This window comes from Ptychodera flava, chromosome 14, assembly GCF_041260155.1.
Source record: "Ptychodera flava strain L36383 chromosome 14, AS_Pfla_20210202, whole genome shotgun sequence".
NCBI classification, from domain to species: Eukaryota; Metazoa; Hemichordata; class Enteropneusta; family Ptychoderidae; genus Ptychodera; species Ptychodera flava.
In genome coordinates this window covers 40,087,963-40,115,150 of record NC_091941.1, presented here as the reverse complement: position 1 = coordinate 40,115,150, position 27,188 = coordinate 40,087,963, and the positions used below count along the sequence as shown (strand labels likewise).

The 27,188-nt window shown below is 35.7% G+C and overlaps 2 protein-coding genes across 2 annotated transcripts in view; one reads left to right on the top strand and one right to left on the bottom strand.

Annotated features, from left to right (window-relative positions):
* Window positions 1-6,804, top strand: part of LOC139150490 (protein Smaug homolog 1-like) — a 45,284-nt gene extending 38,480 nt beyond the window's left edge. Inside the window, exon 10 of the mRNA XM_070722882.1 lies at window positions 4,139-6,804. Coding sequence (XP_070578983.1) covers window positions 4,139-4,173 — 35 coding nt within the window. The 3' untranslated portion in view covers window positions 4,174-6,804. The remainder of the gene's footprint in view (window positions 1-4,138) is intronic.
* Window positions 6,805-15,572: 8,768 nt separating this feature from the next.
* Window positions 15,573-26,650, bottom strand: LOC139150493 (cell growth regulator with RING finger domain protein 1-like). Its single transcript, XM_070722884.1, has 6 exons — window positions 26,505-26,650; window positions 24,495-24,628; window positions 23,781-23,955; window positions 22,225-22,390; window positions 19,436-19,543; window positions 15,573-19,071 (listed from the first exon to the last, which is right to left on the bottom strand). The coding sequence occupies exons 1-6, from the start codon at window positions 26,645-26,647 to the stop codon at window positions 18,700-18,702; spliced, it is 1,098 nt and encodes a 365-aa protein (XP_070578985.1). The 5' UTR covers window positions 26,648-26,650; the 3' UTR covers window positions 15,573-18,699.
* Between the last annotated feature and the right edge of the window lie 538 nt (window positions 26,651-27,188).

The following is a 27,188-nucleotide window of genomic DNA, read 5'->3' as shown; positions in this document are numbered from 1 at the left end:
ACTCCATTGAAACTAGTACTGATTACCTTCTGTTTGATTTCAGAGAGTGATTTATTCCGTTCTGTTGACTGAAACTTTTAAGTAATTTTAAATATATTTCGGAGATCCACATTTACTAATTCAATTAATGCAGTGCCATAAATTGACAGATTAAGGCATTTATAGTGTACATCTGGAAACCAGAGCTTGAAAGGAGTTCACTCAATATTACAATAAGAAATGAAAATTACTTCCCATTGTGAAGTTGAATAGGTCAAAATATATGAACCATTCAGAATTGGTATGTCAGACTATGGCGGTTTTTCAATATGATCAATGGGAATATCAAAAGATCAGTCAGCATTTCAAAACTTTCAAAATGGTGTTCCCAATTTATTTTGTCTACCTTCATGCACTTTCAATTGCAACAAGATGGAGGCTTCTCTTCATCTCTTGATGTTATTGACATTTTTATCTACTATAGACTATAGTCTATAGAAGCTATTGGGATGGGTATCCGTCCGGCGTCAGTCTGTATGTATGTATGTATGTCCGTCTGTGAGGATGTCCGTCCACTCAAATATCTTGAGAACTGCAGTACTTACAGATTTGATATTTATTGTGTAGATACAATATATGATTTTGAGAAACTGTATATTTTTCTGTTTTGATATTGTTAAAAATATGCAAATTAGTGCAAAAAAAAAGGCGTTTTTGGTAAAAAATCTTCTTCATAACTGCTGGTCAGACAGCTTCGATATTTGGTATACAGGTCCCTAGGTTTGTTCAAATTGTGATGAAATATGCAAATTTGTATTTTTAGTCCCCACGGACACCATCCGGGGGGACTTATAGGTTTGGTCATGTCCGTGCGTGAGTGCGTGCGTGCGTGCGTCCGTTCACGCAGATATTTCGGACATGTCCAGGTCAATTTCTTTCAAACTTTGCACAAGGATAGTACCCTACCCCATACAGATGCACGTCGATTTGTTTCACAATGCGATCAAATTTGGCCGTGTTAGAGGACTTTTTAGTTTTCACCTCCATAGACTCCCATGTATAAGGCAGTCTCCATAGACTCCCATGTATAAGGCAGTCCATAGACTCCCATGTATAAGGCAGTCCATAGACTCCCATGTATAAGGCCAAGAAAAATAAAAATTTAGTTTCTCATCGTATTCATATTGCAAAAAGGATGCAGTGACACAGTTTTTAGTCCCCACGGATGAAGTCCAGGGGGCTTATAGATTGGGTCATGTCCGTTCGTGAGTCCATCTGTGAGTCCATCCGTTAACGCAGATATCTCAGATATTTTGACAAAATGTCACATGACCTTGGTGACCTTTGACGTCAAATATATATATATGTCCATAACTCGGTAACCACAAGTGCTACACCCATACCAAGCGGCCCTTTTCAGGGCCACCAAATACTCCAAAAAGAGAACTACCAAAAAATACGATAAAATGACATAGAACACACAAACACTTAAAAGAAATAACAAAAATCGTACACATAACAAACAACTGAAACACAACATTAAATACAAAATAAACAATCACAGTAACGTAACAGAAAACATGGCCGTGGAAATAAATCAGCTATTTCCAAAGAAAAGCCGACAACAACATGAAATTCAACAACAACCTATCACCGCTCAAACTATGAAACTCCGAAAAATAGTACTAGGCAAAAGCCTTAAAATTCATTCGGACACCAACAAAACCAAACAGAATAAAACCACCTCAGGATTTCAACAAATAAAGTCGTATAATGTGACTACGCTACATCGTGAGACACAAACAATCGCAGCACCAATTCAAAGAAAAGTCAAATTGGACTCCACGAACAACAAAAGAACAAAAACTTGAAAGCTATCTGAAGCTTCTAAACTCGCACTTCTAGAGATACCCTTTCAAACAAGGAAACAAAACATGTCGCATGCCAAAAGAATCGCGATAAACCAGCTTGCAAACAATGGACAAATTTTGGGAAAATAACCCTTCGACAAGGGTCGGTTTTTCGTTATTGTCAACACAAACGATTACGTACTCGAATGCGAAAGGCAATTACGTAACACACACTCAGTATTATACACAACAAGCCAGAACAAACAGTAAACAAAGTAAATGAACTATTAATTAAAATGTACGAGAACAAGCATATCAACCAGGATACTTGCTTGTATCTTGATCCAATAAACATAAAATCCGTACCCCGCAGTGGTACTTATTGCCTAAAAATTCACAAACCTCCGCAAAAATCTAAAAGACACACCAGTCAAAACAAAATTTACCGAAGTAAAGAAATATAGAACAAACAAACCGAACCACCAAACGGACTCACAACGTGACCAAAATTAATATACTTGCCTCGCTAATCGGAAAGCAAGACCACTAAAATGCATTAAAATAAATTTTCACAAACACAAACTAAGGAAAGAATCTACACTGCGACTGATGAGAAACCACACTCGGGTTTCGAAACGCAAGCGTCGAAGGGCGACTCTATCAACTTTTGTAACAACATAGGTCCGGCTGCGTCTCGCCATAAGCTTTCCCCACATAAACAAAACATTACCGTACACACTAATCCAAACTTCTCTACAAATATCCAAAGCGAAACAAACATTTCATTAACACAAACAATCGGATAAGAATGTAGGAACACATTTTCGAAACGAATCAAACACAAACTCGACACAAAAACATTTAGGATAGTTAGGTGGGGAGCCTGTTTCACATTTTTTACATCTCGCTATATTGTCTATGATTCTAAAAACAAAGTCATCTGCCACTTTTTCTGTATACGCAGTTTGGCAAAACTCATCTCTTCAATCGAAAGTCGGGCGATTTCATGGTTCTTTGGGGCACTTAAGTTTACGTCGAGCTTAAGGAATGTAGTTACATTCGCGATGTTTTATTCGAAAATTATTTATTTCTTCAAGGGCAAATGCACATAATTTATGCTGTTGGAAATACTGGCCGCTCATAAACAAGACAATAAACTCAATATATGTGCATCTTTACTTTTATTGTCAAAGTACCACTGACACCCACAAAAAACCAATGGTTCAGTCCAGGTATTTGCAACTCTGCCATCCGACTGGTCAACAGGAAATCAACCATAGGTGTCTTTTGGCACGCGTATACGCCAGTCACCTAGGCGACGGTAATCTGCACCACTTATCACCATCGGGAAGGTACTCCTCCCCATATACCACTGGCGATCCCACCCTCAAGGCACTGCGTTATTCGACCAAGCATTGTTATTGTAATTTCCTGCATAAAATTAACAGCGAGGTCAACCGGTCAAAATCTCTTGGGATTTCCTGGCATGGAAAAATAAAAATTTAGTTTCTCATCGTATTCATATTGCAAAAAGGATGCAGTGACAGTTTTTAGTCCCCACAAATAAAGTCCAGGGGGCTTATAGATTGGGACATGTCTGTCCGTGAGTCCATCCGTTCACGCAGATATCTCAGACATGACAAACTGTCATGTGACCTTGGTGACTTTTGACATCAAATATACATATTTGTCCACAACTCAGTAACCACAAGTGCCAAACCTTTCATATATGGTATGATGGGACACCTTTATGACGCCACATATTGTACAAGTGGGGACTATGTCATTGTCAATGACTTGTTTTTTTGAAACTGCTGGTCAGAGAGCTTTAATATTTGGTTTACAGGTCCCTAGGATGACCTTAGTGAGATCATTTCATACAGTCAGGAGATACTTAATTTTGTATCCATGTCTACAGTAGCTTCAGGGACATTGGCCCTATGTTTTATTGATGAGATGATGAGGTATTAGAGTTGTAAGCTTAAGGTTGCGTCAATCTTTTTATCTGATATGATGGCGTGTTTATTCAAAGATAACAGATAACCAATTGAAATAAAACTCCCCTATATTTCAGAAGTGTTATATAACACTTCGGAATAGAGGGGAGGGGAAAGAGGAGGATGTGATGGTAGTATAGTATCCATTTCATGAGATATCTCTGTTTCAGTTTGCATATGGCATGTCTGATATTTGAACAGATGCAGATGTATGTTAGAGGTCTATGCAGGATAATGAATTCCTCTAATCATTCTATAATATGTAGGACTTTTCATATACCATAGAAAGTTTCATTTTCATTCTCATTTCAGATGGACCAGGAGGAGACAGAACTTCTACCTTGTAAGCTGATAAGGCTGTTTTTCAGACTGAGAAAGTTTTTGGATTTTGGAAAATATGGAAATATTACTGTGAGAATTGTAAAGTGTGGATACCATATAGAAGGCTCAATACCTTGCTTGATTATAAAGAAGTGAAATTGTGAAAAGTAACCTTGATCATGGTTGGAATATTCCTTTCCTCATGATTGGAATATTCCTTCTCTCATGGTTGGAATATTCCTTCCCTCATGATTGGAATATTCCTTCCCTCATGGTTGGAATATTCCTTCTCTCATGGTTGGAATATTCCTTCTCTCATGGTTGCAATATTCCTTCCCTCATGATTGGAATATTCCTTTCCTCATGGTTGGAATATTCCTTCCCTCATGGTTGGAATATTCCTTCTCTCATGGTTGGAATATTCCTTCCCTCAAGGTTGGAATATTCCTTCCCTCATGGTTGGAATATTCCTTCTCTCATGGTTGGAATATTCCTTCCCTCATGGTTTGAATATTCCTTCCCTCATGGTTGGAATATTCCTTCTCTCATGGTTGGAATATTCCTTCCCTCATGGTTGGAATATTCCTTCCCTCATGGTTGGAATATTCCTTCCCTCATGGTTGGAATATTCCTTTCATCATAGTTTGAATATTCCTTCCTTTGTGGTTACAATATTCCTTTTGTCATAGTTTGAATATTCCTTTCATAATGGTTGGAATATTCCTTCTCTCATGGTTGGAATATTCCCTCTGTAATGGTTTGAATGTATCTTTCTTCAAGGCTTGAATCACTGCATTGCTGTGATTCAGATATAGTATTGTATCTTATATTGCTAGAGCTTTAGAAAAACTTATCCTGCATGCAGGAAATTTGTGCTGATATATTTTAATTTCATCTGTTAAAACTTACAAATAATATACAGTACGGAAGATAGGCATCATTTTTTGACAGTTTTTGAAGTATTATATCCAAGTTTGAATTGAAGTACTTTGGAAAGTTTACCGTCAACATGGCAGAGCCTGATTTCATGATTATCCGGTGTAAGAGGGTGTTTATTCCCCCACTCTTAGTTCTAGATTCTAGTGGATAGAAAAATGTGACAACATGTATGTTGAGTAATGAATGGTTTTGAAAACAGTTGAAAACTGTAGTGTAAATTATTGCAGCTGTGGACCAGTTGCATATTATATTTAAGGCATACAATTCCATCTTTATTTGATGTCATGTTCATCTTCATATATATTAACTATCTAAAGTACAATGTATATCACATACTTTCCTTGATCTAATTTTTTTCTTTACAAAGTTAGAGCCAAACAAAACTAATGTCTTGTACACAAGAAACATTTTAAAGTTTTTTGAGAAAGTTTTAGTTTTTGATATTCTTCTATTCAAGTTTCTGTGAAATGAACAAGCTGATGGATACAGTATTTAGGGTTTTCAATGATGCAGTAGGCCTTAAGAGGTGAAAACATAGTATTTATAGGCTGCAGGTACAGTGAAACAACTAACCTTTTACCAAAAAAACCTGTTTTTGGATTGTAATGTCAAGATTTGTGTTTTGCGTTGTTTTTTTGTTTGTTTTTCCTTCATCAAAACTTTAAAGCTATAACAAGCTGTGCATTAAAAGCTGCAGGTACAGTAAATTACTCCAGCCTTCTATCAGACTTTGGACGGAACCTTTACAGGCAAAAAATAACACAGAAAAACAACAACTTTTAGTGATATCTCAGTTTATTGAGCTAGAATATTAAATGTTTATCATAATCAAGTAGACTGCAGGTCCAGTTGTTTGTAATGTGGTTACTCAGGACAGTCCTTAAGGATGGGCTTCTATTGTTGTGATCTTGATGTCAAGATCTAGAGTAATATGCTAGACATACAACCATCTTATTCTTTCTGTTTCAAACTTCTTAAGGTACATAGAAATTATGGTAATGATAGATCCAGTGTATCACAGCAATGCTTGCTCACTTTTCTCCATTTTGACAGTTTCAGTGAATGTACATGTATCCAAAATGAGTATCCATTGACTATTAGTGCCAACGCAGATTAACTTTGAGCTATTATAGGAACATAGACCTGGCAATTAGAGTTTTCAAACCTTGTTCTGTCGTGTCATCAAATCTTAGCAAGATTCTGCTCAATGATTGTACTTAAACATGTAAATTATTACTTTAACAATCTTTAAAAAATAAGTACTCATTGTCTGAAGGTAATGCTAGTTGAAATGTGTGTCATTAGTTGGTTTTCATTTTATGGTCTTGTCTCAGTTTCATTGTAATACTTTTAATGGTGATTCTTTAACAATGTAAAATGACTTTGGCTGTCCCATGTTGATTTGTCAACGTTTGATGTACAGTCATCGGTTGGTGCTCACAAAGTTTGCATTTGCTATTGTCAGATGTAATGTATATTTTACTACAGTGGTTCAATATTCTACTATCAGTCACAGTGATTTTGACACTCAAAGCTTGGTGATGTCACATTTATTGCTACTCTGTTGATGTGAAAGAGTCTTTCTGAGTATTTAAACAAGTGATTCTGATGTTCCATATTATACAGTGCTATTATGATAACAATTAATCATAGAAATAATTTTAATGAACAGAAAATACAAATTTATTAAAGAAAATCTTTGGGATTACTGTACTTGACCCCTTTCTTTTCAGTTGCTGCATGAATAATATATACAAGTAAGAATTCACACAAGATGAAAGACAATCAGTTTAATTTACTTGGCTATATCCTGACATTTTCACGGCAAAAACAGGTCTGTTTACACTCAAAGTTTGTGTACTTTCATTCTTGTCAATATTCGTGTTATATAATATTGAATTTTGCATGAGTTCATAAATTCTCTTTGAACCGCTGTCTCAAACAAAATGCCAAAAAACTTGCGCGATGAGGTGAAAATTCCTTACTATTTATCCTATGTGCATCTATTGATTGATTGTTGGTTGATCAGCATGTGAACATCAAATGTACATTTATTGATTGAGTGTTGGTTGATCAGCATGTGAACATCAAATGTACATTTATTGATTGATTGTTGGTTGATCAGCATGTGAACATCAAATGTACATTTATTGATTGAGTGTTGGTTGATCAGCATGTGAACATCAAATGTACATTTATTGATTGAGTGTTGGTTGATCAGCATGTTAACATCAAATGTGCATTTATTGATTGTTGGTTGATCAGCATGTGAACATCAAATGTACATTTATTGATTGATTGTTGGTTAATCAGCATGTGAACATCAAATGTGCATTTATTGATTGATTGTTGGTTGATCAGCATGTGAACATCAAATGTGCATTTATTGATTGTTGGTTGATCAGCATTTGAACATCAAATGTACATTTATTGATTGATTGTTGGTTAATCATGATTAGCATGTGAACATCAAATGTGCATTTATTGATTGATTGTTGGTTGATCAGCATGTGAACATCAAATGTACATTTATTGATTGATTGTTGGTTGATCAGCATGTGAACATCAAATGTGCATTTATTGATTGATTGTTGGTTGATCAGCATGTGAACATCAAATGTGCATTTATTGATTGATTGTTGGTTGATCAGCATTTGAACATCAAATGTACATTTATTGATTGATTGTTGGTTAATCAACATGTTAACATCAAATGTGCATTTATTGATTGTTGGTTGATCAGCATTTGAACATCAAATGTACATTTATTGATTGATTGTTGGTTAATCATGATTAGCATGTGAACATCAAATGTGCATTGATTGATTGAGTGTTGGTTGATCAGCATGTGAACATCAAATGTACATTTATTGATTGATTGTTGGTTAATCAGCATGTGAACATCAAATGTGCATTTATTGATTGATTGTTGGTTGATCAGCATGTGAACATCAAATGTGCATTTATTGATTGATTGTTGGTTGATCAGCATTTGAACATCAAATGTACATTTATTGATTGATTGTTGGTTAATCAACATGTTAACATCAAATGTGCATTTATTGATTGTTGGTTGATCAGCATGTGAACATCAAATGTACATTTATTGATTGATTGTTGGTTGATCAGCATGTGAACATCAAATGTGCATTTATTGATTGTTGGTTGATCAGCATTTGAACATCAAATGTACATTTATTGATTGATTGTTGGTTGATCAGCATGTGAACATCAAATGTGCATTTATTGATTGATTGTTGGTTAATCAGCATGTGAACATCAAATGTACATTTATTGATTGAGTGTTGGTTAATCAGCATGTGAACATCAAATGTACATTTATTGATTGATTGTTGGTTGATCAGCATGTGAACATCAAATGTACATTTATTGATTGATTGTTGGTTGATCAGCATGTGAACATCAAATGTACATTTATTGATTGAGTGTTGGTCGATCAGCATGTTATTTGACTCAAAATGGTTATCACTGCAGCTCAAACACCTTTCATTTTTGTCCAATATGAGCATGACTTGTTATAGTGACACATTGTAGTGACAAAGGTTGCCCCATTGACACATTGTAGTGACAAAGGCTGCCCCATGGACACATTGTAGTGACAAAGGCTGCCCCATGGACACATTGTAATGACAAAGGCTGCCCCATGGACACATTGTAATGACAAAGGCTGCCCCATGGACACATTGTAATGACAAAGGCTGCCCCATTGACACATTGTAATGACAAAGGCTGCCCCATGGACACATTGTAGTGACAAAGGCTGCCCCATTGACGCATTGTAATGACAAAGGTTGCCACATGGACACATTGTAACGACAAAGGCTGTCCCATGGACACATTGTAGTGACAAAGGCTGCCCCATGGACACATTGTAGTGACAAAGGCTGCCCCATTGATGCATTGTAATGACAAAGGTTGCCACATGGACACATTGTAATGACAAAGTCTGCCACATGGACACATTGTAATGACAAAGGTTGCCCCATGGACACATTGTAGTGACAAAGGTTGCCACATGGACACATTGTAATGACAAAGGTTGCCACATGGACACATTGTAATGACAAAGGTTGCCCCATGGACACATTGTAGTGACAAAGGCTGCCCCATGGACACATTGTAGTGACAAAGGCTGCCCCATTGACGCATTGTAATGACAAAGGTTGCCACATGGACACATTGTAATGACAAAGGCTGCCACATGGACACATTGTAATGACAAAGGTTGCCCCATGGACACATTGTAATGACAAAGGTTGCCCCATGGACACATTGTAATGACAAAGGTTGCCCCATGGACACATTGTAATGACAAAGGTTGCCCCATGGACACATTGTAATGACAAAGGCTGCCCCATTGACACATTGTAATGACAAAGGTTGCCCCATGGACACATTGTAATGACAAAGGCTGCCCCATTGACACATTGTAATGACAAAGGTTGCCCCATGGACACATTGTAATGACAAAGGTTGCCCCATGGACACATTGTAGTGACAAAGGTTGCCCCATGGACACATTGTAATGACAAAGGTTGCCCCATGGACACATTGTAATGATAAGGTTGCCCATTGACACATTGTAGTGACAAAGGCAGCCCCATGGACACATTGCAGTGACAAAGGCTGCCCCATGGACACTCACAGATCACCTTTAGGTAATCATTCAGTTAGAAACTTTTTCCACACTAATCTTCATAAATCTTATTATTTTCATTTAATGAAGAAATTTAGTATATTATCTGTTATTACAGCAGTAAACCTTAAATTACACATTTGCAAATATTTGCATGCATTATTTGTTAAAAGTATGGCTGCTTTGCTTGCTTAAGGTTTAATTATATAACTTGGAATACCTAAAGAATGAGAAAATACATTTTTCAAGAAGTTTTATGAGGTATAAAAATCAGAACATCATTAGCAGAAGATATTGAAGAAGAAATACCAAAGATGGCACTTTTGACTGAATTCTTCCCAGGTTATTATTCATTTTTATTAAATTTCACAAAACATTAGACTTTCAATACTACAACGTTGTACAGTTCTCTTTGGTTCAATTTTTGTAGATTTGGATCCCAAAATGTTGATAATTTGATTTCAACATAAGTTTGCTTGTCAGTCGCTGAACTCACCTTCAAATGACAAACTGCTTTATAATATTAAATAGAATCTTCAGTTTTCATGTATTTTGACCGGTGTTTTTAGCAAATCTACATTGGACAAACCTGTTTCTTGTGCCAAAATAACATACCAAATGTTGTCGGATATAATACATTTATGGTAACAAAAAAGATGGGCAGAGATCATGCATGAACTCAGAAGACATGGCAGTGATAGTAATTATTTACATGTATGGTGACAAAAATGAGGGGCAGAGATCATGAATTCAGAGGGCATAGCAGGGATGTTATCCATTTATGGTGACAAAAATGAGGGACAGAGATCATGAAGTCAGAAGCCATAGCAGGGATGTTATCCATTTATGGTGACAAAAATGAGGGACAGAGATCATGAAGTCAGAAGCCATGGCAGTGATATTATCCATTTATGGTGACCAAAATGAGGGGCAGAGATCATGAACTCACAGAGCATGGCAGTGATATTATCCATTTATGGTGACAAAAATGAGGAGCAGAAATCATGAACTCAGAGGGTATAGCAGTGATGTTATCCATTTTTCAAATTGTATAGTGATATGACTGATCAGTATCTATTCATTAAAAACTGAAATATCTTTTGAAACTACTTTTCAAGGTCAAGGAAATTTAAAAAGCATTCATCTCCTTGTATGGTGTCACTGTTTTGGATTTATGGTGAATTTATTTTCTTATCTGTTGATTTCAATCTCAGTCATCTAGTGAAGTTGTTCAAATAGCTTGCAGGATCATCTTTCTGTTATTTCTGTGAAACTTTACTTTGTGTAACCCTCATGTCCAAATTTTTCCACCATCTCTATTTGGATGTGGCAAAGGACTTTACCCTTGGCATAACCTTTCAGGCAGCAGTTATGCTATGCTGAATAGTGGACAAAAAGATGTGTGGTCCTCGGTGTGTAAAATTGAACCCAGAATTGACTCGTGATTTGTGCATAACTGTCAGTGTCAATCACAAATTTCATTGACAAAACGATAAAACTATAGGTTGCTCAATGATGACTGAATCAGTTGTTTTCCAGAATGATACCTAGTGTGCTGTAAAGTGTTCCATTTTGACTGCCACTATTTACTAATCATGTTCAGATATATGTGTGGTTGGGTAGCAATGCAATGGTAGAAAATATTGTGTATAGTTCAATAATATCAACATGTCATTCAGAAATGCACAGCTCTTTGAATAAATTCATATTTATAAACATCACAGGCCCTGAAGAAGGTTCATTTGTAAATGATTGGGTCAGGAAAAAATCTGCAATAAGGAAGAAAAACCATAAATAGATGAGATACTGGACAATGAAAGGATTAATTACAATGAGCATTGATGTTGGTGTGTTCACCATCATCAGAAAATACAATCTCCATAGGAAGTGCCTCCAGGAATGTTATAATGGTAGATTGGGGGGAGGGGGGTTTGTAATTATCATGATGGTATCAGCTGATCAAATGTATTACTTCATGTTGCTGATGTATTTTTTGCCAATTTACTTTTATCAAGTGTCATGTGATGATGACATGATACACAATGTACAAATCTGTTCCTAGAACAACAGTTCAAAATACAATCTCATAAAGTGGTGCCTTTCCAATATTCATGATGGTTTAGCATATCCAATGATTTCTCCAAGGTATGTCTGATCAGCAACAAAACAATATATATTGTTCATGAGCAAGTATAGCGTGTCATTCCTTTCATCACATTGCTTTGTAATATTGTCTGGAGTACTGTAGCCATTTCTATGGATACATTGTATTTCAGAAACCTTGTATTTCATAGTTCACAAACATCTTTAATGCCATCATAAAGAGCAGGCTAGAAGAAAGTATAAACATGTACTTGGATTTTATATTTCACCAGTGATGTTAATTTTGAGATTTACCTATGTATTATGAGCAAGTTTGTTGTCCATCTGTACCTCAAGACATTCCTCAACCATTGTAGACTGCAACACTGAGAAATGGGAACTGCAGCTTACAGATTCATAGCCTGACATCTAAACCAGGTGATGGTTGATTTTAAGTTTTCGTGTAAGTTTGCGTATTGAGCCTTGAGATTTGAGAAATGGTAGAATTCTTTCCTAAGATGACATAAGTGTACTTGTTTCTTATTTGTCAAGCAGTTGTACCTTGCAAACCTACCTGGCATGGTGGTTGTGGCCTGGTTTAGCATGCAGCCATTTTCATGCAGATATTTCTGTTCACAAGATAATCATGTGTAACACGAATGTTCCTCAATTTCTTATCAGTTAAACCAATGTTTGCTAAGTCAGTCGGTAAATTTTATTGTAATTTCTTTATAATAAAAGTAAGTTTGGTGACAACTGTGACTATGTCCAAAAAGAAGATAGTGTGAAGATTGTTTTATTCTTGTGTGAATAGATTGAAATTTTTTTGCACTTCAGTATGGGATTTACATGTCATGTGTAAACTTCAATGTATTTGTTGATGAGTGAATTCTGGTCAGGACCAGACTTCAAATATCAACAATAACAGGGACACTTCACACATATACATGCTGTGTTGACCAGCTGAATAATAATGGGTGTTCCAACGTACTAGGGGAAGTAGAACAAGAAGTTGCAATTGACATACAAAACAAAACTTGTGAAAAAAGCATCAAAAACTACAGCTACTCGCCTAAACAGTTTCTGTGTGAGTTATGTTTATCAACTAGTTGTTTCAAATTACAGTGCACAATGTTTGACATAGGTGATACAAAATCATGTTAGTTGTAAAGGATTCCTGGCTAATGAGAGTCAACTTTTAGGGTAACTAAAGGGTCACTGCAGAGAAAGTCATTTGCAAATGAACAGCCAAATCACTCCGGCTGATTTAAAAACATAGCCATGTATATCAAACATTAATGATTTATGGGAATCATGGTTTACAGCAAAGGTAAAACAGAGAGTTAGAGAAGGGTTGAATCATTGAATGGAAGATATATGCGGCTGTGAAGTAAGTAATGGGCATATATTATTCTTACTCCACAAGAAGTTACAAAAGGAAAACGTGGTTCACATGAAAAATGAACCCATTCACGACATACAGTTTACCACATCCTTTAATCTTTATAAATATCATTCATCATTTCAACTTTCTCTATGTGAAGTAACTGTAGCAAGCAAATATTATGATAAGGTGATAGATTGCTCAAAAGGAGAAGCTGATGAAGTTGCAATCCTTTAGTATGAACTCCAATTCTGTTACAGTAACAGTTGCATCCATTTTAGCTCGCATGTTTGACACACATGAACCAATGTACTGGTGTCTGTTTGCGCTATATCTCAAGAATGGGGTATCAGATCAGAATCAAATTTTTTGTTTGGAAATGGCAAGAAATGATTGGTAGGTATGGCTTGCACAGAACTAATTTGCATAATTATTTATTCAGAAAACAGATATCCTTAGAATGATGGTATCGTATCCTATGGATCGATATGCTGACAGATGTTAATCAAGGGACCATATGACAGATTTCAAGTTCGTGCAGTTTATGATGACAGCTCTGTTAATTTGCAAATTTACTGAACTTTCCTAATTGTGATTTATGTCTGGCTTTACTGGACCAAGGTTGATGAAACTTGGTACATTGAAAATTCAATATGTTATATATAAATAATAGTAATGAAAGTCACTTTGCCTTTCAGCATCAGCTAATTACTCAGTTCACTTCTTTAACAAACTTTCCAAATTAAAGCTCCATAAGCTGTATCTTTTGGCTATTTTTTCAGAATTTGTGGTTTCCCTACACTTTCTGCATTGAATCCCTACACTGTAATTTAATGCCAAATATTTAGCATATCAACACAACCTATATGAGTTGTTATTGTTGAAAATTGTATTCAAGTCTGGACTAGAATTCATTTGTAAACAATAAACAATGATCACTACACATATACAAGCTGTGTTGACAAAAAGAATACTCAAAATTTCAGCATGACAAATGGATTTGGGTCAGACACCGTAGTTATATACGGAAATATTATACTGAAAAACTAGCCATAAGTTACAGCCTATATCCCTTTAAGAATAAATATCTGGATTGACTTGACCAAAGTTTAAACTTCCTACATACATTGAAGATACTATAATCCACAAATATTAAAGTCACTTAGCATTTTTACATCAGTTGATAACAAATTTGCTTATTTAACAAACTTTTCTAATTAGGGATATATATCTAGATAAACTTGCATAAAAGTTGAAGAAACTTACATAACATTGATGAAACTTTTGCATTTTTTACATCAGCTCATTACTAAATTGCATATTAACAAACTTTCTTATTAGGGATCTATAGCTTGACAGACGATCAAAATTGATGAAACATGGTATGCATAGAAAGATACAATGATATAACATTAATGAAAGACACTTTAAAATAAGCTAATTACTAATTTGCATATCTAATGATCTTTACCAATTTGTGAAATTTAATAGTGAAAGATATGCATTTTCAGCTAACTTTTAACTGGCATACATATTTTTCGTATAAGCCTTGAAGGACTTGACCAAAGGCAATCAAATTTACTAAATGAAGTGATGATGCAATGATATTACAGCAGTGAATAAATTTTGCAATTTCATCCAAGCTAATTACTAATTTACATAACAAAAAATTTTCTATTGGGAATCATACGTGATGAATATTGCCTGTGATTTTGATCAGAAAAGTGTTAATGAATTTGAAAATTCATGGCAATAATTTCAGAGACAGGTCAAGCCATCAGACAACTGCAACATATCCTGGTTATTTCAAATCTGATATTACCTAGCATTATCTAGAGAAAGTTGTACTTCAATAAACATAAAACACTAATTGTCTTGACAATATTTTTGAAGATCTGACAAAAACTTTAGGCTTGGGGTTATTATTTAATAGTTGAATGGACCTGTGTCATTTTAATAGTCACTCAGCAGAGCAGAGTAGAATAGGGAATCAGCAGTGGCAAGCAACACCTACATGGCAGTATTTATGCAGGATTACCAAATAAGGCAGTTTTGTAGAAATTAGAGATAAAGAACAAGGCAACTGTTTGTTTGTGAGGCAAGTCTCTGTACCAAGTCATGTTTGTTAATGACAACATGTTAAAAATTATACAATCATTCATTTTGCGCATATCAGACATTTTAATGGATCGGAAAAATCCTTTGCAGAATTTTGACTATGGACAGATGCCTCCCAATAGAGATCTCCATTTCATCACAGGGTAGTGTGATAATAGTTGGCATACATACATAAATGGGAGTACCCATAACTAACACCTGAAAGAAAAATTTCTTACATTATGAACAACACATCAAACTCCAAGGGAAATTTGAAAAATAAGATTTTAATGATCAAAAATTAAAACCTTATTGATCTCTACATCTATTTGATTTTAATATTTAATATACTCATTAATATTTAAAAAATACTACAGGTATTTATATGTACATTCATTATGAATCTTTTAACTTAAGTAAGGATATATTTCTTTCTGTTCAATGGTATTGCACTGTCCCATATGTGAACTTTAAAGATACAGAGATGTTAGCCAATGAATCTATAAAGAATCTAACAAACACACCAGGATAAGGACTGTACCTTCTCAATCATTTACACACATTTTCAACATTTGAAAGTTTACCCTTGGTAAGAAAACCCATTTCTCTCATTGAGCAACACTGACTTAGAAAATGTTTCATAATCTTGTAAAGTGTATTAATGATACCATGTTCTAATTATATCTCACATGACATACACAGATGTATATTTAACTGATATATAGGTATTGATGACTCCCCTCTGATACTGTTTCTTAAAAATTTCAATATCGCTGCCACGATCAATGAAATATAATTGGCAGACACAGGCATAATTTGACAGTTAAATGACTATCTGGGTATCAGAAAATATTTCAAAACTTGTTCATTTTTTTTCTCAATTTCAAGCAGGGCTGATATAAAGGTTGACTCTCTGGAATTTGTTTGCAAAATCACAACTGAAGCCACAGGCAAAATTACAGATGAAATGGCCCTTTGGTTTATGAAAAAAGTATGTGTATTTTAATATTTGTTGTAATATTATTCATTTAGTTTTCAAGGATGACAGCTTTAGACAGTATGTATAGTATGGCATTTGCACACTGGGCCAAGTATTGCTATGGAGGAAAAGTCACATGACCATGCAGTTAATTTAAAGTAATGCTTTTGAATGTTTCCCCAATCTTTTCATGTTTTTCGTCATTGCAAGATGTTTAGCAATGTGAACTCTTAAGAATAAAGCTATTGATGGCATATGCAGAAGACATCAAATGGCCTATTGCTTATTTAGATGACAGTCCTTTGGTTAGAAAGCCATTTTTGAACATAACACTCTCTTTTTTCTCTGTCTTTCTTGGCATTTTTAACCTTCCCCTAAAAATAGTGAGGGACATTTTTCCTCTGGAAGAGAGACAAAACTTTCAGTAACATTGCTTATTTCATCGGAAGTATAATAATTAATGCAAATTGAAGAATTTGTGACATTGGAAGGGGAACAACCCGTGGAGCCTGAATATCAAATATACTGTAAAGACAATGGGTCTACTGCAGAATAAATTGTCACACTCTGACTCCCATGTTGATGGCAAGAAATGTTGTTTGAGTAACGGATACACCCTCTGTACATACATGGAGATAGATAAGACAGTACAGATAGATTTGTACTGGTGTTTTGCCACATCTCAAACCTATGCTTTTACAGCTTAAAGTGCTGCATGGCTGATGCAGCTGCAATTTGAAAAGTGAGACAATTGTTTGTCCATAAAATATCAAAATACTACTAAATCAATATTCAAAAGGACAAGTTGATTAATTGATATTTGCGTCTTTTTTCTTCCAAATACAAGCTGAGGTATCCTGTACTTGATAGTGTTACCTCAGAATTATAAAATTTCAACAGTATTGGAAGTTCTGGATTGCAGAATATAGGCTGATACAGTCGACTGACGGTTTGTTTTCTGTGTGACTTTGAACTTCAAAGATGCACAGAGGTAGTGGTTTTTGATTTTAGTGTCTACAAATTTGTTATCTCCTTTGCTTTAAATTGGTTGAAACCTTCACCAAGCTATTGAAATTAAAATGAGATGCACATTATTTCTGTATAGATGTACACTCAGAAAAAGGACATCAACAGTTCCAAAAAGCTAACAACCAATTCTCTGGCTTATGATGGTCAACTGAATTACATGAACTGATAAACTCATCCACATTTCCAGATTTATATGTGCAAGTACTCATTTGTGCATATGTTGAGTATCACAGCCAATGATAATGAGTCTTTATCAATGGAGAATACTGACTGGCCCAATTCATTATCTAGACACACTTATACAATTTTCGCTGACAAGTCAGATTTGGTCGCTCTTGTGGTTGTAATAGCGGAAAATGCATAAAATCTGTTGGCACAACAAATCTGTTGCTTGCGCAAAATAACAAAACGACATATAATTCATGCTATACCATGATAAAGTTGATAGTGGTTAGTAATGACTTAGGCTAGGAACCTATTACAAATGCAAATTTTCTTTTGAGTATGAAAAAGTAGTGTTACTTGTTCAAAATTTTCCTTGCCTTGCATCATTTACGATACAAAGTGACATTTGACCACTGTTTCTTCATCACACAAAATGTGATCGCAATACACTGATATACTTCTGTGACCTGGTCATAAAGCTATAAGTACCTTTAAAGCAAGCTTTCAATTTGTGATTTCAATGCCTTGCACCAAATCAAATGCTAACTTGTATATTTATCTAACACGTACTCTTGCAAAATTCTTTCTCATATACAACTATCATATGAAGGTTTGAAAATTGTGATCTTAGAATTACAATCCCCATTCCACCTTGCACTATTTGTCAAAGTGACTGTGAAATCATCATAACCATTATTAATATATATATTATAATTATCATAAGGCTGTATTTGTATCATGGCATATGTCCATCATCCTTAGCATTGCAATGCAAATACTATAAAGATTTTTTTGTGAATTTGTGAATTTTTCTAGTTGCTATGTTGTACACAAATGTTGAAGTTGAAAAATTGATTGCACCTGTGAAGAATTTTGGGGATAAGCAGTCAGCTTTGGGATTAGGTGGATAAGCAGTCAGCTTTGGGATTAGATAAATGCAAGTCCATATGTGCTATTAAAGATAAATTCTATCTGAAATGTCAGCAAAGATGGATGGTGTTTTACGCTTACATGTAAATGTATAGTCCACTGACAATGCTTCTACTCTGGAATAAAAAGGACATGCAGTGTTCTACATATTCAGTACGCTAAAGAGATCACATGACGATGGTACAATCCTTGTGTACAAATGTGTTTCCATATGCATATTCGAGCACTTGCTTTTGTTTGTATCATGGTCCATCTGAATTTTGGGTTTAAGCCATTGACAGAATTGTCACTCAATTTTCAAGACCAAACAACCTATTCAATCTATCGCATACATTCTCCAACTTGGCAATCCAACCAGACATATTGGCTTCATCCTCTTCTACTTCATAAAGACTTTCAACTGTTTGATTCTCATGAATGTAAAAGAAAGACTCAATTGGTGTTCTGCACATGGGACACTTATTTAGCATTGGAAAACATTGATTACAGACACAGGCATGCCTGCATGGCAGAATGACTCTTGATATTTCAGCATTTTGGCAAACAGTACAATCTTTGACTTCATACACACTGGACTCTGAATCATGTTCCGTACAACAGTCTCTATTGCCCGCTTCTTCTCTTGATTCATTTTCAGTCTGCTCAGTTGACATGTAAAATTTCTGAAAAACAAGACAACATATGCTAATGTATACATGTATGTACAGTTCTGTACTTGTCTCATGGCATATGTCCATCATCCTTAGCATTGCAATACAAATACTAAAAAGATTTTTATCAATATCCTATTTCTCTAGATTAATAAGTATTTATATTCTATGTACAATCTAGCCATTCAAGATTTAAAAGCTGCAATGAAGTATGTACATTAACAATGAGAGTCATGTTAACATGATGAATACAAGAAGGCAGAACTCAATATATTTGCATATACCATAATACTATACTGATAAAATATCCTTTGTTCAGTACATTTGTCTAAGTCTTAAGGACTTAGGAATGATGACTATATGAAATCAATCTCACCTGCAAGTTGCAATAATTGCCTGTATTTGTCAAAACAAATTGAAGAATGATGTGTGACTTGATAGAGTAGCTTGTGTCTGGTAGGTGAATTGCATTTACCATTGATACCTGATAATTCAACAAGAATGATAATTATTCACTAATCATTTTTACTTACTTGGATTTGGATTTTATTGAATATACCTTTTGTGTCCATGACATCCCTAAATACTACAATTCAAGTTCAAAAGCAATTACTGAAGATAAGAGTACTTGTCAAATTTCCAAAACAAATATGTTTAGACTGTTTATGGACACTGAACTGCTAAGACATCAAATCAATATCAACTTGTAGGAGATCATTTAAGCTACAGGTTCTTTATACATTGCGCATACACCTTCAGCTAAATTCAGTTTGGCAGTTTTGAACTTTAACCTCCATGTGTATTGAAAAGGATTGCAACTGACGATCGTAAAGTTGGCGTCATACTCATCCTGATCCTCAGCCTCAGGGGTCACGCGAAAATGAGGATGAGGATGACGCTACAGCGTCAGCTTCACCGGCGTCAGATCCGATTATTCCCGAATGCGTCTGATGGAATGATAAGTGTAAAAACGACTTTAAAAATGTGCTCCAAGTTTCATATCACTGTAAATGTTAATCAAAACACAGCGGGATTTGTATTTCATAATATTTAGTATACTCTCCTCTCAATATCTGTTTCTCACGATGTAGTTACAACGCCACATTCTTAGCCCTTAATGTCCTTAAAGTTCAAAGGTTGTATGTTTAATACCTTGACTTTTAAGGCCTTAAGTCATAATTATACAAGATAATTGTTTAATATGTCCTCTGAATAATTAGGGCTTTCATATCGCCTCTCATGGTGGAGATTTTTACACATTTCGGACCATGTATACCTTGTTTGCACCAATTTTTGGAAAATCTTAACGCAAGAATTGAGAGATACCAACAAACACATCCACGGATCCATGGGCTGAAAATTACGAACATTTCAAAAAAACTTGTCTGTATGAGATATTCTAACAATAAAATATTACCTGCAAACCAGTTTTACGATTCAAAAGAAAGTTGAGAAAGAATGGAGTTGTCATTTTCTTAAGTTATGGGCAAATTTTATCATTTATCCGTCATCGGGTAGCATAACTTCGGCAATCTTCGGATACGACGCTGAAGCTGACGCTGAGTAGCGTCATTTTCAGCGTCAGCTAGAAAGGTCACCTGAGGCTGAGGATGAGGATGAGGATGACGCCAACTTTACGCTCGTTTGCAACTGCTACTGGTACATGATGTAAGTCACTGTAGTGCATAATAGTTGTTTTCATGTGAAAGAACTCATGCTTGAAGAATTTGACATTTCCAAAAAACCTGATATCCAGTAAAATGCCTGCGTAAGGCAAGAGAAAAAAAAAATCTTGTTCATCGGATTTTTTGGACCAAGGTCCAGGAGCGGCGAGCGAAAATTTTTTTTTTAATTTTTTTTTAGGCCAAAGGTAAACGCGGTTCTCTGGCATTTTTGCACAGATGCAGAAAAGGCAAGATAATTGTTTCCCTTTTTACCAGAAATATCTCAGACAAGAAACACTGATACTGGTAACTGAATTCGATACTATATTTCCCAACAATAACATAGGCCATTACATTCACAGTTAGTGTTTGCACAACATATTCTGAATATTTCAACATTCTCTCAGAATAAAACTGAAATGTACAGCAAATCACTGAAATCCAACAATTCAGTATTGTCCTTTAATATTGTCCTGGTGGGACCTAGCATCTGAGTTTTTTCATTTTACTTTGGCCCCATGTTTTGACCTCTTTACCATTGTCTGCACTGTCTCTACACAGTTTACACAATGGTCTAACAACACTGTACTGTGATCGGAGTGAAGTTATATAGTCATCATTCAGATCGTACTTTAACATCAACGCAACCATGTGTTTTGACATTGCCGTAATTTTTTATACTTTCGATGCAATTTTCATTCAATCGGATGCACCGTCCATCTGCTGTCACGATCTTGTTGAACAAATCGCCGAACGTAATATTAGGACAAATGCTGAATAGCGTCTTTAGAACTAACTGTTGGCCATCACGTCGAATGTTGGCAATCAAATTAATACTCATGATGTGACATGTACTAACCTAACCAAATCGACCCACTTTGCATCGTGATTTGCCAAATTCAGACGTCACAACAACGTGTTGGCGGTCAACTAAGTCCGTACAAACACGTAGGAAGTCTCATTAAAAATCCCGTGCCCGCGAAAACCCGACAAAGTGTAGGGCACCATCAGCGGCAGTACTAAGCATATTTGTAATGCGGAAGTAAGAATTTGCCGCGATCAAAAAAAAAAAATTTCCAAATATGCCAAAGTAGAAGCGGCGATTCCGATGAACAATTTATTTTTTCTTCCTGGCCTAATTGAGAGAATTTTCTGATACTGGTAATACAAATAAAGTCTTTCCTGTATGATCAGGTCCACTAGAAAACAAATACCTTGAGTAAAACTGGTGTACCACACTCTGTGCATGCTGATGGTCAAAATCACATTAAACTGAACTACTGATAACCTATGTATTTCAGCATAGAAGTCATTTTGTGAGATAAAAACAAGACATGAATAAATAGCATAGTAGATTTTGAATATGATTATTTGTTTACATATCAAAACTATTCACATTTTAAGCATCAAGTAGGTTTACTTTATTGAACAAAACAGGTGTCAATTATTCTAGGTGTGTATCACTTATGTACACTTGCAAATCCTATGCAATGATACTTACAATTTTTGAACAGTCTTCATTTGCATGTGCTGTCCATGGTTCAGTTCTAGACATTACCACTACCAATGGGTACTTAGTCCTGGGTAACCTACCAAGGTCCATATCTTGACCATTACTTTCCATGTCAGGTTCAAGTTTCACCTCTTTATCTTTACATATATCAAAACTAAATAATCAATTAAGGGTAATAAACATTGAAATGCTTACAACAAGCCTACCTGTATGCCAAATTGAAAGGAACTTTGTATAAGGCATGGTGGAGAAACCAAATGGATGATATCTGGTGTCAAGTATGACAAGATAACCTCTACGGATGTACAGATTATAGTATCATGAGATAATTGACAAAAATGCCATTTCCAATATCTTGATAAGGTCATAGGTCAGAATGAAACAGATATTCTGCATCAAAATAATAGGACTATATATCCATAAAATTCCCATTTGATATCCCATTGCTATTACAGGTGTATTTGACATGGATATGGTGCATTTATTTTGTTTTTTTATGATTTTGGGATTTTCTGTGTTGTATTTTCTGTGTAGAAAAAAAAAGGCACTACCGGTATATTTGAGTAGTTTGGCCTTGACACCTTTTAAATAATTAATGCAATTTCTGTAAAAAATACCGCAATTATACGGTGTCGCTCAAATTTGATCAGAATTGGTATATACCAGTATGGGTTACCAATGATCAACAATAAATGTTGTTTCTATCTGTTCAGTGGAGGAAAATTCTATGTTGATATTATGGCAATGATTTCTGCACAGTACAACCAGAAAAACAACAAGAAATATTTAAACCAGAAAAACAAGAATGACAAAAGTAATTAAGGTCTAACTTTAGGTACTGGAGGTCAACTTTAGCAACATGCATAGCAGAAACAAGCCCCTCTTAGTTTAGTATAAACGGTCTTCCCCCATCTACTGTCTATGGTTGCAGCTGGTCTGTTAAGTTCATAAACAATGACAGGAAATGAGTCAAGATCAGTGGAGTTTGCCTGTTTCTCACTGCCATGCCTCCTGCACATTTGCAGGATTTCACTTTTTCTTACCTCATTTGCACATTTTTGACACTGATGTGTTCATTTGAACAAATTCACATCTCAACCCCTGCATCTACCTGTACACCAAATACTGAGATGGTAGCTTTGGGCGGTATGGGAGCCTTTGTGTGTGACGGACATACATCCGCACATACCCACAAATATACAGACATACAGACATGCAAATCAGATGCAAATGAACTGATTCAGCTTATATGATAACCTCACATTGGTACACCAAATGTGAGCTGAAAATGATCTGACATGGGCACCATCTCCAACAAACAGCAGAGAATCTGGCAGATTGAAAATAATCTAATAGATTTAAATATTAACAGATGTGTTTTCAAGCCTTCTATGGAACTTTTAATTTTTCTAGCAGGGAGTATAGCTAGATGAAAGAAATAAAATTTGCAACTTAGCAAAATTTACCGTGTGCTCCTTATGGAAAAAAGTGTTGAAATTGGCAGGCTAACTTTGAAAAGTTGAGACTGAGATCATAAAGGATACTGAAATGAATCACTCTTGCTTAGATAATCTTCTTGAAGGAAATGTGTTTCTTCGCTGTCCTCTTCAAATGTTGTATTGGACCGTCGAAACAGATAGTGTAATGAGTTTATGTCCAGCCCCCAGTATGCATACAAAATAAATGGTTCTTCTGCAGATACTCTGACAATTACACCACCTAGACATATCAAGGAAGAAAACAAATCAATATCATAATTTTAACTTTCAAGGCATTCTATTTACATGCATATTGTGTATGTTTGATGATCAATGAACAGAATTGTGCATGGAAATTAGCTTCCAGACATTCAAACAAACACCATTTTCAACCAATCAATACGTGCAAGTCCCAATGTGAAACAGTGTAAACAATTATAGCATTGGGAACATGTGATATAATTACCAAACTATCATTAGATACTATGCATGATCTTTTCAAATCGACAGTTGTTAAGCAAAAAAGTAAAAAATTACATTAATCTAAAAAATGCTGATAGATAAACCTTCATACCAAATTCAAAGGTAATAGGTGAATTCACTTTCCAAGATGATCCTAATAGCTTCCCAAGCTATAAATATACATGTCACAAATGCCAGTTCAAAATTCTGTATATCATACTTACCATAGAGTTCATGGAATTCTGTCACAGTACAAATATAATTATTGTCATTGTTTTCATACATAAATTTGAATGGGTTAACAAGAATCTCACTTACTATTTAGTGTACTTGTGTCTGGATCTAAGATTTCTAATGTAAATGGATTCCTCATACCAATCATAGCAGTCGCAGGTACATGATTCTCTGTGGGACAACTTACACTTATGTGTGGCAGTGGATTGATACCCCATCTGTACAGTGAAAAATAAAAAAAGCTTGGCTACAACATGTCTGCATTATACAGCATGAGTTCTAACTTTTTGGAGTTATTAACAAGCAAGCCAATTGATTGCCCTTTGTCTAGGAACCAAGTTTGAATCCAATAGAAATGGTAGTCTATAAAGAGTATTTTGATCTGTCAATATCATGACTTTAAAAAAAGTGAATAATTATTTCATATGTTGTACACATAAGATTCAAATTGTATCTGAAATGTGAATACACTCACTGCACCTTTAGAAGTTATTCAAATATAAAATTTTAAAATGAGAACAATGAAGTGATATTAAAGGTGCACAGACATTCTTGTAAGGATGCATACACTCATCCTTGGTACAGCATGTGTAAATGCACCAAATGTCAAGTTGAAATATGTATGTTGAGAGGTATTTCACTCTTTAGCTTCTACAGGATTTACAATCATGTGATGCTTTACAAGGAGCTCTTTATGTTTCTATATTCATAGTTTTGTGGTATAAATTTTATTGCAGGGGTTTTAGTTTCCATTCATCGAAACAGAAAACATAATTTGCCAGGAAGGATGAAATTCAGTCCTTTCTCATTACCCTGGGCTAAAAAAAGTAATTCTGTTGGATATGAAACTGATGAGGCTATGGCATTAGTGAGATCCATGCGTTATACTTGAAGCAAAACATTTCAAATCTACATTAGCCGTAACTTTGATGTACTTTCATTCAAGTATTTTTGCTTTGTCAGTTACTTAGAGATTCTTCTTCAAATCATGTTGAAATTCCCAGTGTTCTACTTGTCACCACATCTTGTATGTGTATAGCGCTGTTCATGGTTACAGGTTTGTTACTAAATATAGCTGCACGCGAGCGACATTGAACAACGCTGTTTGAAATGCACACAAATTTTATCAATGTTGCATGCATTGCTGTTTTTGCAGCTTGTACTCGGAGTCGGTGAATACGGCTTTCAGTATTCATTGTTACACTAGCAGTCGTCAACTAAGATGTGTTTTTGTCATTCTTGCATGCGTAATTTTCAAAAGCGTAATCTAAAACCGCGGACAAATATTTATTTTTGCATATTAATGAGAGAACGATCACGTAAACTGTGAACAGCTCAATTGTCCAATGTCACTGTTGGTGACTAAATTGTCCAGATTGACGGGAATTCATTTTAAATAATAATATCCCATGGTGCATTGTGTTAGCATGGCTTATCAGGTCTCAAAGTAATTTTTTCACCCCCACCACACAACACACATGGAAACTGAGTTTCTGAAAGCTCTGAGTATAGGATGATCATACATTCTCTTTATCTTCCTGCCTCAAAGTATTTCGTTGCCTTTTGTCTTTGTGGTGAAAGACAAAAGACTTCCTCGGGGCTCCCTCCACTACCCTCTACTTCTGCATGTAGGCTACACTTAATTCTTAAATAAACATCAAAACTATTGGTAAACCAAATCCTCATTCTAAACTGCTTTTAGGCGGATTTGATGAGCACCTTCTACGGTAGTAGGGAAAGTCCAACGATCTAAAGCTTTTTTCCAGGTACGAGGTACTAGGTTGGACCTAGGAAGCCTTGCCGGTAAAAATATACCCACCAGTATAATACCTTTGAGACTGAGTTCAAGCTCTTCCGGTTAATTTTGAACAAGAAGTTGTCAACATCAAGCCGGCACTTGCCTCTTCCCGTAAATAGTACCTTCTTAGAACATTCTAAGGTGATAACGGTCAGGATATTTTCACGGGCGTAAGACCATGGCAAGAATATCACTAACAGTCACACCACTGTCGCCGGGCTGATTTAGTGAACCGCTGCAGTAAATCGACACCTTCACTAAAATAACCACCTGGCTTGTCAAACGATTATACTTACCGTATAATGAAAACTGCCATGGCTGAAAAACACAATATTACGGTTAATATTGATAAAATTGACGATAGCTCAGAGAGTTCGGCAATATCAGACGCCATATTTGTTTTGTGTACTGATCCCCCAGAGTTGAACGAACTGCCCATTTTGTGACGTCACTCCCCAAAGTAGTAAGAGACCTGCGCTGCGCAGCTCCGCTGCCTAACCCTCAGACAGAGAGGGCCAGCGGGCCGCGGGGTCATGTTAGGACAAGGACTCATAAGACCACAGGCACTTAAACCGTCGCTACGCGAAGCCGGCCTTTCTCCTCCGGTATACAGGCCGGCGTCGCCTAGCGACGGTTTACAGCGCTGTAAGTGCCTGTGCATAAGACGACCGATGGGTAATGTCGATCTGTGACTTCGTTCAGCCTCGCCTCTACTAGGCTCTAGGCCTTTTAGAATACAGCTTTGTGAAAACACAAGTTTACTTATGATGATAAGGGAACGACAAGGGACCGGTCATTTCAACAACCACAGTCACTCGTGAGCTATTCAGCTCTGGAACTATTCGCCCCATAGCCCGGGCCCCATAGACGAGTGTACATAAAGCGAGTTTTTTCTCGCTTTATGTACACTCGTCTATGGGGCGAATAGTCCCAGAGCTGAATAGATCACAGGGGACTGTGCAACAACCGACCGTCCAGGG

Excerpts from the sequence above, each read along its gene's own strand:
- LOC139150493 (XM_070722884.1), bottom strand. The coding sequence starts at position 26,647 with ATGGGCAGTTCGTTCAACTCTGGGGGATCAGTACACAAAACAAATATG. Across the intron at positions 23,956-24,494 it reads AGACACAAGTACACTAAATA|GTGGTGTAATTGTCAGAGTA; the intron begins GTAAGTGAGATT and ends TGATATGTCTAG. Across the intron at positions 22,391-23,780 it reads AGCAAGAGTGATTCATTTCA|TTTTGATATATGTAAAGATA; the intron begins GTATCCTTTATG and ends TTGATTATTTAG.